Below are 18,922 nucleotides of genomic sequence, written 5' to 3'. Positions count from 1 at the left end.
CCTCAGGGTCACCTCCTCACTCACATTCCTTATCTCAGGGTCACCTCCTCACCTCAGGGTCACCTCCTCACTGACATTCCTCACCTCAGGGTCACCTCCTCACCACAGGGTCACCTCCTCACCCCCCTCTCGCCACACGGCGGCAGCCATGGCCGGGTGCGAGTGACGCTGGCTGCCGTCCCCAACCCAACTGGGACTCGAACCCTCGCTCAGGTGGGTCCGGGGAACCCGGCTCGGGGAGTCGAACCGCGGCGTTTCGCCTCACCCGGCGCTAGGGAGTCCCCGGCGGGGGTCTGTGAGATGCCGGAGACGGTGCGAGAGGAGGATACCAGCATCCACACCTGACCCTGACCCAGGGTGAGGGGTGCCGGTGGAGGCACCTAGGAAAGAGCGGAGGCTTCGCGTGCGTGCGGCACAACTAGGCCACGACCTTAACTTCTCCGTCTGAGACTGCCGCTAATTATCCTGATCATCTGCAGATTTTAGTTATACTGCCGATTAATCTGTCACTGCCGATGCTTATACTGCTGATTATATTTCTGGCTACTAATAGCTGCTGCTGTTTTTTTTTTACTGCTGATGCTACTATTGATTCTACTTATGCTGATTCAGCCGCTTTCTGCTTTTCATGACGCTGCTGATGGTGTATAATTATTTTGGTCAAACTTATAATAGATATACGTACATATCTTTTACCAATCCATCGCAATGATAAAGCTGCTGCTGATGGTGATGTTATTGATGATGATGGAATGGCTGGTTGTGATGGTGATACTGATTGTACTGTTGCTATCCGATGAGGATGTTAATGTTGCTGCTATTGATGCTCATCTTGATGGGAATGCTGATTGTGATGATGTGTACCTGGTGATGATGCTAACGATGGTTTATACATAGCTGTCAACCCATAGAGTTAACCCCGCATTCTTGTACAGGAAAATTAAGTTTTCAGGTTCGTACAGCCGTTTCAATACAGGCAAAAAAGTGTGTTGTCTGTTTGTGATTCTCGCTTGTGATAGGACTTTGTAGGATGAACGTTGAGATTTATAAGGGGCACGGGGTGACCAATAAGGTATGAATCGGTCTGTAATAAGGTAGGGCACTGATAAGGGGTTGAAACCGCGATGTGGTTATGGTGGTAAAGCGGTTGAGGAGGCTACATGAAGGTCACACACAGGTGCCTGGAAGTTGGTGGGACTGTGTCACTGTATTCATACTGGTAGGAACCTCCTGGTTACACCAGCCCACAGGGGATTATTGTAGCTGCCTTCAACTGGTCGGTGGAGGTTTGTTGGTTGGTAGTGGTGGTAATGGGGAAGGGGTAGATGAGGGTTTGCTTTGGTCTCAAGGATGGAGAGCGCAAAGTGCAGTCGCAGTTCGCGCACTGCGCCACGGACCCAGCAACTCGAGTTCTATTCCTGCTCCACAGCTAACAGCGGTGACGAATATCTGAACCGGGGCCTTGGTATACCCTAAGTCGACCTAGCCTTAACTGAGTACCTGATGCGATGTATAACTATCGCCACTGGGGAGACAAAGGCAGCCGGGCTTGGTGCTAGCCAAGCATAGCCTCGTGTGCTGTGCCGGCCTTAATCGGTGCGCTTGCCAAATTCTTTAAAAGTTTAAACGTTCCTTCTCTCACCTGACCCAGTCGCATCACCTAGGATTCAACCTCCCCCATCTGACTCCCAATACCTGACCCTTAACACATTATCCATCACTAGAATTGTTGTTACCATTATGAAATGTTTGTCTTTCTATTTGTTAACATAATTATTTAGTTTGTACCCCACTTAGTGTTAAATTCAACGGAGATACATGTACTTTATATATAAAAATGCTGCCTTTAGAAGACTGTAATGTTTTTAGATGTGGGTGCGATGTCTAATGGGAGAAAATCAGTTGGACGGAGATGTAAGAGTGACAAAGAACTGCCAAAAAATCTGAGCCGAGCATGTTGCCACAGGGAAAGCCTTGTTGCTAGGCTCTCTCAAGAGAATGGATGCTGGAGAAATAGGCCAAGGGATAGGAAAATCAAGGTGCTGTTTGGTACTTAGTAGAAATTATATCTGTACAAGGGCACGACCAGAGGGAATGGTCAGAGCTTGAACCAAGAACCTGCCCAATATGGCAAGCAATGTCTGAACTGAAACTGGGCAACTTTTTACTTCACCAGCCCATACCGACCAGCGTCATGAAGTATGGTCAAACCACGCCCTACGTCTGACACGGCGTCAGGAGGACTTCATCAGAGGAGTGGATTGACAATTAGCTGTAAAAATGTCGGTATTTTATCGTGGTTTGTTTTATCATTGCCATCATTAATTTTGTAGCTACTATAACAACCGATATTCGTTTTAATTAATATCGTTGTTATTCAGATCGGCCATGACGAGTGCTCTCTGCGTGTCTCTCCGGGTCGGATGGGCGCACGGCGCCTCTGCGCTCCGTGTCTCCGTCGCCGGTCCCCCTCCTTCCTCGCGCTGGGACCCCCTGCGTCGTCCGGCCCAGAGAGGCTACATCTCCCTGCCCGCGGAGCACAAGGCTTCACCGCCGCTAAACCCAGAGCAGGTAAACTAAACTTGAAATTAACTTTTCATTTTGTTTTACCAGGTAAGCCCCTCGGCGCTATATAGCTCTTTTTCAGAAGCGACATGGCCACATGATAGCTCAACGAGGTGGCTTATTGTGTGGAAATTTATAGTAGACAAAGACTCTAAAAGCATGTTGATTCTAAATGTGGAGGGAAAAACTGAAGGTCCCGGAGAAAAATCCATGACCACGGGGACAACATGCAAACTCCAAATATACAGGCATCAGGGTAGGGATCGAACCCACGACCTGCATACCAGCCGAGGTAGTTAACATCTCACCACTTTGATAAGACACTACTATGTGACGTCTCCACCAATAGTGTCGTGCCACTGAATGTTGGTGTCTTCTCAGCTAGAAGAACCATTATTGCATTGGATCGACTGCTCAGATATTCTATCTCCACATACTTCTGTTCTTGAAAACTAATTTCTTTAGAACTGCCTTTTGTGTTTAGTTTGTTGTCCTTCCCCTGTACCTCTGATAAGCATGGTTGGCTACGTACATTGCGAAAGAAGTTCAACATAGACATATACATTCTGCGTGTATTCTCTTGTCACATCCACCATATTTCCAGAAACGTCGTGAGAATATTATTGTGTTATTTTATTTTATCAATTTATTATTTTATTCTCATTCTACGTGACTTTACCGAAAGAACCAAAGAAGATGACATCCACCATACTTATTACATAGAGACCAATAGACCTGCATACGCTTCTATGGCTACGTACTGTGCGAAATAAGTTCAGCATACATATATGCATGAACCTTAGAATTACATAAAGACCCATAGACTCTGACAAATGTATATGATCCATAGACTTACATTGAGATCCATAGACTCACATGCACTTACATGGTCTATATACAGTAAAACCTTGGATTGCGAGTAACTTGTTCTGCGAGTGTTTTGCAAGACGAGAAAATTTTTAAAATAAATATTAATTTGATAAACGAGCGAGGTTTTGCAATACGAGCAGTACGTATACGCTTTGTCTGCCGAGCGTCACGTGATCACAACTGAGACAATGGTTCTTCTCTCTCTCTCGCTGCGAGATTGTGGGTAATCGTCTCCCATGCTCGGTCTCAGTCCGCGTGCCTCACTCGAATAGTCAACATCCGTGCGAGCGTATACTGTTTACTACAGTACTATAGTGTTGTGACCACGTGTATACTGTTTACTACAGTACTATAGTGTTGTGACCACGTGTGTGTGCGTAAAGCATTTTTTTATTTTGTGTCCAAGTGTGGTGAGTGTTCTTTAGTATCTGTACTGCAACAATGGCCCCTCCTCCTCTCCTCTCTCCTGTCTCCCTCACACCAGCCACGATTACATTTAATTAATAAATGTGATTACTTTATATTGCATTTAAATAATAAAAATATAAAAAGGTATTTTGTATTAATAATTTTTATATGAATATTTTTGGGTTGTGGAACGAATCATCTGAGTTTCCATTATTTCTTATGGGGAAATTCGCTTTGATACACGAGTGCTTTGGATTACAAACACGTTTCCGGAACGAATTATGCTTGCAATCCAAGGTTTTACTGTACTTGTATACAGACCTATATATATACTAATATAATCCATAGACTTAAATAGAGTGCCATAGACTTAAATCTTATTTTTCTTCACCAAAAGTCCCATGAGGGCAGTGGAGTCTATAAGTCAGTCCACCACATCCCTTACATCTCACTCTCGGTGGCTCCTTCCTTTGCCTGCAGGTGGACGGGATCCTGCGCACGGACGAGTTTGAGTGTGAGCTGGAGCGGGAGTTCCGTGGGGGGACTGTGCTCAGCCTCCACAGCAACCAGCTAGCGGCGAACACCCCCGTGGAGGACCGGCGCACCGCCGCCACCTGCCTGCACACGGGAGGGCTTCTGGTGGCGCCTCCATACACACACACACAAAGACCAAGATCCCCCATGTAGCCTTTAACACTCTCTTTGGGCAAGTGCTTTTAGTGAGCACCTATGTTGGCCAGCATAGCACACTCGGGGGTAGGTGGCCAACATTTACGCCTGGCTGCCGTTGTCTGAACTTTACACACAGCACCAGGTGAAATTTTTTAAGCACCCGTGTTTTTGGTCATGAGCAGCAATTGAACCGCTACACTACGGTGCAAAAAATAACAAAGACACACATGCACACACACACACAAGCATGCATGCAGATGCGTGTACACGCATGAGTGAATGCATGTACACAAACACATAGGCCCTCCCATGATAACTGAGCTAATGCCTCTTCCTCATTGAGATAACTCTCACTGCATTATCTCTCTCATCGGGAAACTACGTCATCTTCAACTGTACCTGATCATCGTCCTTATCTTTCAATCATCATCAGCTATTCTACACCATGGTCTCAATCCCCCTCATGTTATCATCCTCATCACTCCATCATCAATCAACTCTCTCTCATTGGCATCATCTTTTCAACTTCAATGCTACATAATCTTCATCTCTTGTTCATCATCATCTCTTACCCAATACCACCACCATCATCATCACTCCCTCGAGTTTTTCTTCTCCCACCCCCTCTAATCTCTCAACCCGAATACCGCTCCGCACCCACGCAGGTGGGCGTCTTCGACGGCCATGGTGGCTCCACTTGCGCGCAGGCGGTGAGCGAGCGCCTCTTCGGCTACGTGGCGTCGGCGCTGCTGCCCCAGCACACGCTGCTCAACTTGGAGGCGGCCGCTGAGGCCCGCGAGGCCGCACTGCAGGAGGGCGGCTGGGCCCTGCTGAGCTCCGAGCTGGGTCAGGCGCAGGGCCAGGGCCTGGCGTACCTCCCGGCGCCGCCGGAACTGCTGCGCTGGCACGGCCCTGCACCTGGAGGCACGGCAAGGACGCACTACAGCGAGAGCCTGCGCACGTTCTGGCAGGAGCTTATCGACCTGGACAACGGGGAGGGCCTCGGAGTGCGCGACGCGCTCATCACCGCGTTCAAGGTCTGCGGCGGTGCGACGCGGTGCTGTGTAGTGCGCTGTGGATTCATCCGGTGGCCAGATGCGGACCACACGTCAGAAGAAACGTAGCGCAAGGCTCGACATGTTCGTCAATAACACGGTGGCTTTAAAAGGAAAAATCTGTATGAGGTGATGCTTCGAACAATGTCCTTTCTTTATAAGTCTTACATAGAGAAGCCAGGGAGATAGAGCGGATATGAGTAAGCGGACAATACGCTTCCTTCCTATGCCTGTCTCTCCACTTAGAAATAAAAGTACAAGAAGGCCGTGTGGCATTCTTGAGATGCGATCGTATTCAGCTGCTCTATATGTTAAAATTGATTTAATTTAACACGCAGGCTTTCAAGACCAATGTTATGATTCAACACAGATTTTTGGATCAGATTGCAAAAGTGGTTGGTTTAGGTGAGTGGTGGTGAACCTATGTACTGACGACTGCATGGGCCTACCTCTTCAAAACACTCTAAAACAATATCTCAACCACACTAAACCAGGTACTGACTGGAAACATCTTAGACCTGGCAACACCACTAATTCAAGTGCCAGGCTCATTCACTTATGTCACTGCAAGGTCCTCTTTACACTCGGTCGACATGAACCTTGTTTTTCCCATTATTATTATTGTTGGATAGTGCCGAGCTGTGTGTGTAATTTCGTTGTACGGTTAATATTCCAGTGCATGTTTCGGGGAATGGCGAGCGTATTGAAAGGCAACAAGAAAGAACGCCGAGCGTTCCTTTATCTGCGATCGCGCGACAACAGGCATGATATGTCGCTATCGCTCGCCCTCGCCGTGATATCACTTCAGCTCCTGTGTTTACGCAGTGGGCGGGGACAGTGCCAACAACAACGTGGATGCCAGCCCGTGCCCGTCGCCCAAAAGCAACGGGAATACAGAATGCGGTTTACGTGTTCTCCAGCTCCAAAATAAGAGCTTATTACAAAGCTGAAACTAAAAATAGGAAAGGGGTGTGTGCATGACTGGGTACGTGTGTGCGCGTGTGTATGTACGTGCGTGCAGCATGTCCCGTCGGATTAGCCGTTTGCCTTTCTCTGCCAGAATGACCCGAGCTGAGCACAACAGGCGTGCACACGCGTGCCGCTGGACTCGTTCCACGCTTTCCGCATCATTGCTGGGCTGATGGAGCGAGACAGATGCTCATTAACGAGCTGTGCTCTAGAAATAGATCACTGCCCAACGCAAATTCGTTATCAAGTATCCGTGCCATTGATGGTGGAGCGGAAGCCAAGGGAGGAAAACGCGCCCTGGAGGATGTACACTGAGGAGATGGAGAGAATGACCGAGCATGTGTGCGGGCGTCAGGTGGATCCTGACATTGCGGGATCGTGAGAGATAGCGAAAGCTTGGGGAGGCCTTCATCTAGCAGTGGACTGATCATGGTTTATGGTGATGGAAGATTGAGTGAGGCTTTCCTGGATACATAGAGGGCATTATTATGTCAGGGAGTGGTGGAGGTTGGTGGTACCTGATGTTCAATGCTGTTGAAAGTCGTCTGTATACCTGGGGTGACACCTCAAGGCTTTCCTTAAAAAACACAAATCTTGCAGTGATTGGTACACAGACTATTAATTTTCCACTATATAACCAAGTCTCACCAGTGGCCGTGTTGAGTTAGCCTGGCGGAGCTCAGGATGAGCCAGGTTGTTTTTTCCACTGGAGAACCCATACCGTGATGCTAATTTAAAAAAATTAGCAATGCCGCCCCTAGCCCTGCTTGGGTCTGAGGCAGATTCACACATCGCAGAAGATCCCCGGTTTTGATCTTCCACCAAGCTCATGGTCCACCCTAAATTGCATCCGCACAAACCATGGCAGATGTGGATACCTGATGCACAAATGGAAAATTAAAAACTCTCCGGTAGTGTGCGACTGGTTATCCAGAACAGACCATACAACATGTAACGACGCAATTCCCGATCCACAAAGACATCACAGAGATACACTCCGCTGCTCCTGACGTGGTTGTCTGGCTTGACCGACTGAATGTTCAATTGCAGTTGTTCCTGTGCATCCACATCAGCCGTATGAAAAAAATAAATGAATAATGGCTGCAGAAATCAAAGAGTTTAGTTTTACTCGCGCACGCTCAATCCGAATCTAACCACTGCCGCCCCGATTGTGCACAGAGACTGGACTCGGATATCTCGCTGGAGGCGCAGGTGCCGTGGGAGCACCCGTCGCTGGCACGCAAAGCCCGGCGCACGGCCTTCTCGGGCTGCACGGCGTGCGTGGCGCACGTGCACGGGCCTGACCTCCACGTCGCCAATGTGGGTGACAGCCGCGCCGTGCTGGGCGTGCGCCGCGCCGACGGCTCCTGGAGCGCCCTCTCGCTCACCAACGACCACTCGGCGCAGAACGAGAAAGAGGTCGCCAGGTGCGGTGGTGGCCTTGCGCTGACGGTGCCCGGAAGGGCGCATGATGAAGGGGTTCCATGGTGGCGAGGAGATGTTAACTACCTCGCCTGGTATACAGGAGGTTGTGGGTTCGATCCCGACCCTGGTGCCTGCTGTATATTTGGAGATTGCGTGTCTCTGCCCGTGGTTGCGTGGATTTTTCTTCCGGTCCTCTGGTTTTTCCCTCCACATTTCGAAATGTGCATTTAGAGTATTTGGCTGCTATAAATTTCAGAATGATAAGCAACTTCGTTGAGCTATCATTTGTGGTCAGGTCGCTTCTGAAACATAGCTGTATAGCTCAGTGGGCCTTACCTGATCAAATAAAGAGAGTTTATTGTTTAATGGCAAAATAAAGAAGAAGAAAATACCCAACGAACGATCAGTGAAATCCGTAGTGTTGTTGTGCCCGGCTCCACGTCTCCGCTCATACACAGGCTGCGTGCGGAGCACCCCATGAAGGAGCGCAAGACGGTGGTGCGTGGGGGGCGGCTGCTCGGGCTGCTGATGCCGACGCGCGCGTTCGGCGACGTGAGGTTCAAGTGGAGCGTGGAGCTTCAGCGGCGCGTGCTGGACGAGACGGGCTACGCCGGGCGCCAGTATTTCTTCCCGCCCAACTACCACACGCCGCCGTACCTCACCGCCAAGCCCGAGATCACGCACCACAGGTGAGCGAGCTCAGTTGGAAGTCCATGTAAAGCGATCGCCATCCCCCTTCCTCTAAAGACTTGGCAGGACCCTCATGAAAAAGAGTCTTGAGACTCTTTCAAACAAAAAACTATTTTAAAAACGCTTTTTATTTTACCAGGAAAGGCCCCACTGAGCTGTAAAGTTTTTTTTCAAAAGCAACCTGGTCACAAATGACAGCTCAACGAAGTGGCTCATGTGGAAATATATAGCAGCCAAATACTCTAAACGCACGTTTCTAAATGTGGAGGGAAAAACCAGAGGACTCGGGAGAAAAATCCATGCGACCATAAGGAAAAGAGACATGCAAACTCCAAATATACAGGCATCAGGGTTGGGATCGAATCCATGACTTGCTGCATACCAGGTGAGGTAGTTAACATTTCACCACCATGGCGATAATAATGATGCTGTTGTTGTTAGTCTGTAACTTTCCACTGTTGGGCAAAGGCCCTCTCCTATTTATTGCCACTCCTTTCATTCCCCAGTTGCTCCTGTCCAGACGTGACCTCCGAACTCTGTTATTTGTCTCCACTCCGCTGTTAGTTTCGTCTCTCAGCTCTCGTCATCTGCCCTCATTACGCGTGCTGCCCATTCCCAGTCGATGTCTTTTGCCGCAAAAACAGCTTCTTCATCATCGGTGTGACGAAGCTGTTATTTTCATGATTTCTTCATGGACCCTAACCTCCCACCCCCCCCCCCCAAACATGGAAAGACGGAGAAAAAGATGTGCAATCAGGATCCTGCAGCGAAAGCCTGGTAATAAAATGAGTGTATGTTAGCAGGTCACGTGGTGCCATGTCGTCACCTGTACAGAAGCTAAATATAAAAATACTACGGGGATGGTAACAAAACAACAATCGATGCTTAAATTGATTGTTGTTTGTCTTGAAATTGATTAATTAAGGGCTGTACCGCAAAATATTTATTTAGTTTAAAAACATTTACACTAATTTCTTTGGACTCAACATGTTCATCAATAACACTGTGTGTCCTTGACAAAAATATATAATAGCTGACATTTCGTGCAATGGCCCATCTTAATTCATAAACAGAGAGGTGATAGAGATACAGAATAACATGTTTTAAATGTTTTCCCGATGACCAGTTTTTTAAATGGACATTTGAAAAGTTACGATAATTTTTCTTTTATTGCAATACCTTTGCAATCCAGAGGTCATCTCCCCTATACCCATAGTCTAAAATAATTTTAATAACAATTAACTTCTTCATCCACTCTATTTGTCCATTTTCAAGAAGAGCATTTCTGGGCAGTGGCTGGGTGACTTTGAGGTCAGAGGTCAGAGCGCTAAGCCAGCACCACTGAGATCTTGGGTTCGAATACAGGTTTTAGCCACTGCCGGTGATCAAGCCGGGTTCTCACATTTAGTGAATGGATGGTTCTCAGCTCAATCACCAATGACCGCACGCCAAAAATTACATGTAGTTACATTTATAATTGGTAATTTGTATCTGTCTTTCCGTAAAGTAATTGATCATTACATACAGTTGTTGAGTGGTTAATCTGTCTAGATCTTGTGTTAATACTTTCGTGACTGCAGGAATTCATATTCTTTGGGTCTTTCGGTAAAGCCACGTAGATAGAAAAAATAATACAATATCACGACGTTTCAATCGCAACACAAGCAATCGTCTTCAGGTGAAAAAAAGAGGGGGAAATCTGCCGAGGCAGGCTGTTTATAAAGGTTTAGAGATGGGCGGGGCAGCTGATGTTAATGTAGGAGAGGTCTCCGTAACCTGCAGTAGGTCTACACCAATCAATGAGCTGTTTACAGATGGTTTAGAGATTGGCGGGGCAGCTGATGCCAATGTGGGAGAGGTACTACAGAGCTGTGGGGGGTGGCTATTGTATTGTGAGAGATTAGCATGTCAATGTAAGGCAGTGCAGTGGACATATGGAGGTGGAAAATAATAGCAAGCCGCCATTTACTAACCCAGCTAACGGTGGCTGTGTTAGTGAATGCAACTCAGAGAGTCGAGAATAACTGCTAACATAGGTAGGTAGGATAGGAACATCACAGCCAGTTATGACCTAAACTGGTTAATAACGTCCTTCCAATGATTGCTCAGTTTGTACCCATCTTCTCGGTTGAAATTGTGTCCGTGTTTATATATCTCGATGGCTTCATGAACGAATCTTTGTTGATAGCCAGTGGGTTTGCAGAGTACCTTCGTCTTGGCAAAATAAATTTCGTGTGTGCCCACAGCGTTAAAATAATGATCAGCCACGGCTGAGGTATTGGTCCTACCGTGTTTCAGATCTGCCTTATGTTCACGGACCCGGTCCGAGACATATCGCTTAGTTTCCGCAATGTAACTGCTGCCGCAGACACAGCTTAGTTTGTAGACACCGGGGCATTGCATGTCGGGGATCGCATCCTCCACAGAAGGGATCAAATCACGAATTTTATGTATTGTGTTGAATCATACCTGGATCTTGTGTTTGCTCACGATTTTGGAAATATTTTTGGTGACCCCTGCTATGTATGGCAAGGTGATGGTTTTGATTGGGTCCTCAGATGGTTCTCTCCCCACGGTTATGTCTAGATCACAATACACCAGTAAATTAGAATTTGATTATATTTTCCCCACGTCTTCTCCTCACCCCTCCTTCACTTCATTCTCACTGTCACCTTGTTCCTACCCTCTCCCTCATCCCACCTCAACCCCGACCTTACCGTCACCTTGCCCCCCCACCACCGGCCGCCCCTGGTGGCGACGTGGCGGTGAGCAGGCTGCGCCCGCAGGACGAGTTTGTGGTCCTGGCCACGGACGGCCTGTGGGAGGTGATGCACCGCCAGGAGGTGGTGCGGCTCGTGGGCGAGCACCTGGACCGTGCACCATCGCGCCCCGCGCTCCAGCCGTTGCCACGCGGACGCCCCCTCACGCTCGCCGACATGCTTGCCCTGCTGCAGGTACTGACGCGTGCACACGTACCGCAGCACGGGTACCGTCGTTACGCCTGCGATTACGATGTCGCAAAATCGTCTTGTCCGTGTGGCAGTATACGCCGTGGTGTGATGTGGCCTGCAAGAAGATATCGTTTGCAAAAGACCTCGTTATCAATAAAGTTGTTTTACGACGATGATGATATTATTATAATGTGTCTCAGCTATACAAGGCATGTGGCCGTGCTGTGACAAACCCTGCCACTTGTGCGTCAGGCCTTTCAAACGAGGGCATGCTACATGGCTGGCTGGCTGTGACTCCGTTGTGACCCCAGTGTTCCTTGACCCCGGTGTTCCATGACACCCACGTTTGTGACTCTCATTGTCCATGAACCCAGCATTTCGTTCTCCCCCTGACCTGGTCCACAAATGTACAGGCCCGTAAGGCCGCCCTGGCCCCCACGGACGGCTGGGACCGCAACCCGGCGACGCTGCTGGTGCGGCACGCGGTGGGGCGTGGCGAGTGGGGTGGCGTGGAGCCCGACCGGCTGGCGCGCATGCTGGCACTGCCCGAGGACATGGCGCGCCTTCACCGTGACGACATCACGCTCACAGTGCTCCGCATGGACACGCACGCCGCCGCACGCTACCACCACCACGCCCGCGACGAGGCCGAGGATGACGACGAGGACGACGATCAGATGAGACGTGCTTAGGTGGGGTCCCTCTGTGGGCCGGCCACCTCGGCTGTTCCAGTGACGGTTAGGCGGTCACGGCCGCTCTGGGCGGGATGGTGCGGTCGAGAGATGGAGGCAAACGGTGACCTCGCAGGTGCGACTCAAAATAAAAAAAAGCGTTCGAACTGTGGATTTGTACTCGTGCCACTGGTCCTGGGCTGTCTGACACGAGTTTGAAGCTGCATTCTGCTGCTCCTATAGTCTGACACTTCCTCCAGCCGTCCGTGCTGTCATCTTCCTGCCCCTGTTCCAAGTCCAGGTTAAAGAGCCTTTTTTACTCTGCCTATCACCGACAGCCTCTGTATAAACAACATATATACACACACTGCTTCTGTACAGTGTTTTGATTTATAGACGAAACATAAATAATACACATTGTACATTTTATCTGTGAGAAATGAAGTCGCACAATTGTAATTTTAGCACTTTAGTGACATCACTCTGAAGTCCCTCCCATTTCAGCGCACCAATAAAACGACTTGCAGCACGACAATGCTGTTGCCTGACCGTAACTTTTGAAGACCTTTTTATCTTGGGAACAAAACGTCAAAACTGTGTCTGACAGCCCAGGATACGCAGCCTAGGTATGGCTCTACAATCTCCATTTATTATTTTACTGCGTCTTCCGCGATGATGCACACGCACACTCCGTTGGATGGTTGCACAAGTGGGTAACTGACCATTTCAGAACAAAGACAGGAGCGGAGCTGGCGGCTGGTAGTAGTGGTGCAAAGCGCAACCATGGGTGACCCAGCGATGGCAGCACTGCTACTGCCACCATGCACGGCCAACGTCGGTGCACATCGTTAAGGGAAACTAAACCCCCGTGCCGCACAGACCCGAAGAACGTTTATCGATGAACGACAAATGTTGCACTGAGCGCAACTGTCTGTAACGTCACTTTGCTTTTTAGAGGTGTTTTGGAGTTTGTGTTTGATATTTTAGCGAGTTTTGTGTATCGTAAGTGGCACCTTTAAAGCAAAAAGGGGATCGCAATGACGACTTCTGAAACGCTGCCGTTTAACACACAACAGTGTCACAATTGCTGGGATTTATCCAAATTAAACTTTTTTAAGCACGTGTTTTTCGGTAGTGGGTTTGCAGACTTTCGTTTGAAAATGTTTGCACAGCGTCAGTCTGAATGAAGATACAACGCAGCGGGATGCACGCCACGTCGCGTTCTGCGGTTATTCATATTTAAAGTGGCCGCACAAACTTTACTATGAAGGCAGTTTGAATTCTAATATTTATTTTTGTCATTTGGATGTGGATTTGTGTAAAGGTTGGCGATGCTTATAAAATGACGATGGACTGGTTTACTTGTCTGATGCATCCTCGTTTTTTCTGCATTTTATAAAGTAACTTTATTTTTACATGGATAATTGCGATCCGTGGTGCATGAGCACAGCAGCAACAACAAATCAAAGATGAAAACATCAATAGTGCAGAAAATGACTACAAGAGTACTGAAGGAATATTGTACAGCGAACAAACGAGGTATTTAATGGTCGTAATTCGGAACACGCGAAATAAACAATGCAAATGTAATATGAGAGCAAGAGGCACTAGAAAAGGCAGGTAAGAGGTGCAAGTACAGTGAGGGAAAAAAGTATTTGATCCCCTGCTGATTTTGTACGTTTGCCCACTGACAAATAAATGATCAGACTATAATTTTAATGGTAGGTTTATTTGAACATTGAGAGACAATAACAACAACAAAAATCCAGAAAAACGCATGTCAAAAATGTTATAAATTGATTTGCATTTTAATGAGGGAAATAAGTATTTGACCCCTCTGCAAAACATGACTGAGTACTCGGTGGCAAAACCCTTGTTGGCAATCACAGAGGTCAGACGTTTCTTGTAGTTGGCCACCAGGTTTGCACACATCTCAGGAGGGATTTTGTCCCACTCCTCTTTGCAGATCTTCTCCAAGACATTAAGGTTTCGAGGCTGACGTTTGGTAACTCGAACCTTCAGCTCCCTCCACAAATTTCTATTGGATTAAGGTCTGGAGACTGGCTAGGCCACTCCAGGACCTTAATGTGCTTCTTCTTGAGCCACTCCTTTGTTGCCTTGGCCATGTGTTTTGGGTCATTTTCATGCTGGAATACCCATCCACGACCCATTTTCAATGCCCTGGCTGAGGGAAGGAGGTTCTCACCCAAGATTTGACGGTACATGGCCCCGTCCATCGTCACTTTGATGCGGTGAAGTTGTCCTGTCCCCTTAGCAGAAAAACACCCCCAAAGCATAATGTTTCCACCTCTATGTTTGATGGTGGGGATGGTGTTCTTGGGGTCATAGGCAGCATTCCTCCTCCAAACACGGCGAGTTGAGTTGATGCCAAAGAGCTCCATTTTGGTCTCATTTGACCACAACACTTTCACCCAGTTGTCCTCTGAATCATTCAGATGTTAATTGGCAAACTTCAGACGGACATTTGTGTGCTTTCTTGAGCAGGGGGACCTTGCGGGCGCTGCAGGATTTCAGTCCTTCACGGCGTAGTGTGTTACCAATTGTTTTCTTGGTGACTATGGTCCCAGCTGCCTTGAGATCATTGACAAGATCCTCCCGTGTAGTTCTGGGCTGATTCCTCACCGTTATCATGATCATTGCAACTCCACGAGGTGAGATCTTGCATGGAGCCCCAGGCCGAGGGAGATTGACAGTTCTTTTGTGTTTCTTCCATTTGCGAATAATCGCACCAACTTGTCACCTCACCAAGCTGCTTGGCAATGGCCTTGTAGCCCATTCCAGCCTTGTGTAGGTCTACAATCTTGTCCCTGACATCCTTGGAGAGCTCTTTGGTCTTGGCCATGGTGGAGAGTTTGGAATCTGATTGATTTCTTCTGTGGACAGGTGTCTTTTATACAGGTAACAAGCTGAGATTAGGAGCACTCCCTTTAAGAGTGTGCTCCTAATCTCAGCTCGTTACCTGTATAAAAGACACCTGGGAGCCAGAAATCTTTCTGATTGAGAGGGGGTCAAATACTTATTTCCCTCATTAAAATGCAAATCAATTTATAACATTTTTGACATGCGTTTTTCTGGATTTTTGTTGTTATTCTGTCTCTCACTGTTCAAATAAACCTACTATTAAATTTTAGACTGATCATTTCTTTGTCAGTGGGCAAACGTACAAAATCGGCAGGGGATCAAATACTTTTTTCCCTCAGTGTATGTTCTGTGTTTTCATTTAATAGGGAAAATAAAGTGAACTGTGTGCACCCAACGATTTTGTGGATGGTATTTGGAACCGTTGAGTTTCTCTACGGCGGTAGATCTTCGTGTGGAGTTTGGGAAGGTCTGCGTCAGCAATGCAATGGCTTGAGAATGCTGCACAGTATATTGAAGGAGAGTTGGGACTTACAATAAAAATTTTCACCCAAAAAAATCAACACGCGAATCTCTCGTTTTTGGCCAAAAATGCCAATTGTTTCAAACTTAATTTTTCAATAAACATGGAATTCTTACAATCGTTTTTATTCGGGTGGCATGGTGGCCCAATGGTAACAATCGTACCTCAGGAAATAAATGTTCATAGTTTGATTCCCAACTTGGGTGCCCTCCCGTGTGGAGTTTGTACGCCCCCTGTTCTGCATGGGTTTCCTCCCGAGTTTTACGGTTTTCTGCCACAGGTAAACAAAAAAAACATGCAATGTAATTGGTATTGGCCAAACATCCCATTGCTGAAATAATTATCTGCCAATTCATCAATTGAGATGACACGCATAGCAGCATTGCCCCGCCTGACTGTGAACACTTGGCAGAGCCGTTCCTGGAAAAAAACCTCGAGACACCGGTGACGATTTCCAAGTGTAACGAGGTGGATTTTGTTTCACGAGCGAGGTAGTCGTGTCTCGCCAGCTGTCGTTGTGCTGAGAGGGTTCCCGGTGGAAGCACTTTTTTCCAGTTTCAATGAAGTTAGGCCACTGTGGAAAACACTTATTTGGCTGGTGCCATCCCAAATGCCTACATGGGGATGCCTTTATCATTGCCATGACTTAATTGAGAAAGTATGAGAAAGTATAATTAATGGGGGGAGGTGGGGGGGTGCTGGCAACATCCAGGATGCTGACTCTAAAGCTACGCTCTCGGTGCTTTTTAACGGATGTGCAATGCGCGCAATCTAGTGTGTGGAGCGGCTCTTGTAGGATGCTGGCTCGGGCAAGCATCACGTGTGTGTGTGTCTGGAAAGGGTCGAGAATTGATCCAAGTTTTATCGTGCACATATGTAGCACTTGGGTGGAGAGGTGGCCATGTGTAATAGGCGTATGTCGTTATGTTCATGAAAATTCGTGTCACCCTGTGAGTACGGGGAGGGGGTGGGGGCATTTCTCCAAAGGCGGTTCTTAATTATAACTCTGTTGGTTGGCTGGGAAATTCGAGCTCTTATTAAACTTGAATGAAAATGTACATTTACTTGGCCTTCAATACTGCAACTTAATAGACATTGTAAAATTTGCATAGATGGTCTTGCAAATTAATAGGATTTTTTTATCGCCATATGTACAGTGAGGGAAAAAAGTAATTGATCCCCTGCTGATTTTGTACGTTTGTCCACTGACAAAGAAATGATCAGTGTATAATATTAATGGTAGGTTTATTTGAACAGTGAGAGACAGAATAACATAAAAAAATCCAGAAAAACGCATGTCAAAAATGTTATAAATTGATTTGCATTTTAATGAGGGAAATAAGTATTTGACCCCTCTGCAAAACATGACTGAGTACTCGGTGGCAAAACCCTTGTTGGCAATCACAGAGGTCAGACGTTTCTTATAGTTGGCCACCAGGTTTGCACACATCTCAGGATGAATTTTGTCCCACTCCTCTTTGCAGATCTTCTCCAAGTAATTAAGGTTGCGAGTCTGACGTTTGGCAACTCGAACCTTCAGCTCCCTCCACAGATTTTCTATGGGATTAAGGTCTGGAGACTGGCTAGGCCACCCTAGGACCTTAATGTGCTTGTTCTTGAGCCACTCCTTTGTTGCCTTGGCCGTGTGTTTTGAGTAATGGTCATGCTGGAATACCCATCCACGACCCATTTTCAATGCCCTGGCTGAGGGAAGGAGGTTCTCACCCAAGATTTGACGGTGCATGGCCCCGTCCATCATCCCTTTGATGCGGTGAAGTTGTCCTGTCCCTTTAGCAGAAAAACACCCCCAAAGCATAATGTTTCCACCTCCATGTTTGACGGTGGGGATGGTGTTCTTGGGGTCATAGGCAGCATTCCTCCTCCAAACACGGCGAGTTGAGTTGATACCAAAGAGCTCTATTTTGGTCTCATCTGACCACAACACTTTCACCCAGTTGTCCTCTAAATCATTCAGATGTCCATTGGCAAACTTCAGACGGGCATGTATATGTGCTTTCTTGAGCAGGGGGACCTTGCGGGCGCTGCATGATTTCAGTCCTTCACGGCGTAGTGTGTTACAAATTGTTTTCTTGGTGACTATGGTCCCAGCTGCCTTGAGATCATTGACAAGATCCTCCCGTGTAGTTCTGGGCTGATTCCTCACCGTTATCATGATCATTGCAACTCCACAAGGTGAGATCTTGCATGAAGCCCCAGGCCGAGGGAGATTGACAGTTCTTTTGTGTTTCTTCCATTTGCGAATAATCGCACCAACTGTTGTCACCTTCTCACCAAGCTGCTTGGCAATGGTCTTGTAGCCCATTCCAGCCTTATGTAGGTCTACAATCTTGTCCCTGACATCCTTGGAGAGCTCTTTGGCCTTGGCCATGGTGGAGAGTTTGGAATCTGATTGATTGCTTCTGTGGACAGGTGTCTTTTATACAGGAAACAAGCTAAGATTAGGAGCACTCCCTTTAAGAGTGTGCTCCTAATATCAGCTCGTTACCTGTATAAAAGACACCTGGGAGCCAGAAATCTTTCTGATTGAGAAGGGGTCAAATACTTATTTCCCTCATTAAAATGCAAATCAATTTATAACATTTTTGGCATGCGTTTTTCTGGATTTTCTTGTTGTTATTCTGTCTCTCACTCTTCAAATAAACCTACCATTACAATTATAGACTGATCATTTCTTTGTCTGTGGGCAAACGTACAAAATCAGTAGGGGATCAAATACTTTTTCCCTCACTGTACATCATACCTGTAAACCCCTTATCAGTGCCGACCTTATTGCAGACCAATTCAGACCTTATTGGTCACTCCGTGCCCTCAACGTTCATCTTTCAAAGTCCCATCACAAGGGAAAAACACAAACAAATAAAATTAAAAAAATTGCCCGTTTTGAAACGGCACTTCTATAAACTTATTTTCATTAGTTTACAATTAAAATTAAAAATTAATTAACGACATGCACCCGCGATTCCTAATGTGAGTGACAAAGCGAACCCATGCCCCCCCCCCCAAATATAGAAGTCAAACTCCGCCTATGTTCTTGCCTCACCTAATCTCGCTTCGCTCAACTTTTCCTCTGACCCATCCCGTCCTCACCGCTCCCAATCTCGAGTGGCCACTGCTCTGCCTTCCCTCACCTTGCGCCCAGTCTCGCTCGTTCCTGTTCCCTTCTCGTTCCCCATTCACTGAACAAACTCCCACTGCAGCACAGAAAACAATCATCTTCACTAT

The 18,922-nt window shown here is 47.2% G+C and overlaps 1 protein-coding gene across 1 annotated transcript; it reads left to right on the top strand.

The window, feature by feature from the left end:
• Window positions 1-13,637, top strand: LOC116945790 (pyruvate dehydrogenase [acetyl-transferring]-phosphatase 1, mitochondrial-like; the record flags this gene model as incomplete). The annotated part of the gene is made up of 8 exons (XM_032960324.2): window positions 1-213; window positions 2,512-2,571; window positions 4,324-4,482; window positions 5,181-5,552; window positions 7,719-7,966; window positions 8,423-8,653; window positions 11,428-11,608; window positions 12,019-13,637. Coding segments are annotated over 8 exons (1,743 nt in total), but the record flags the coding sequence as incomplete, so codon positions are not given.
• Window positions 13,638-18,922: the final 5,285 nt, after the last annotated feature.

Source organism: Petromyzon marinus, chromosome 25, assembly GCF_048934315.1.
Source record: "Petromyzon marinus isolate PM22_M1 ecotype Great Lakes invasive population chromosome 25, UKy_Petmar_22M1.pri1.0, whole genome shotgun sequence".
Taxonomy (NCBI): domain Eukaryota; kingdom Metazoa; phylum Chordata; class Hyperoartia; order Petromyzontiformes; family Petromyzontidae; genus Petromyzon; species Petromyzon marinus.
This window is presented reverse-complemented; position numbering and strand designations above follow the sequence as displayed.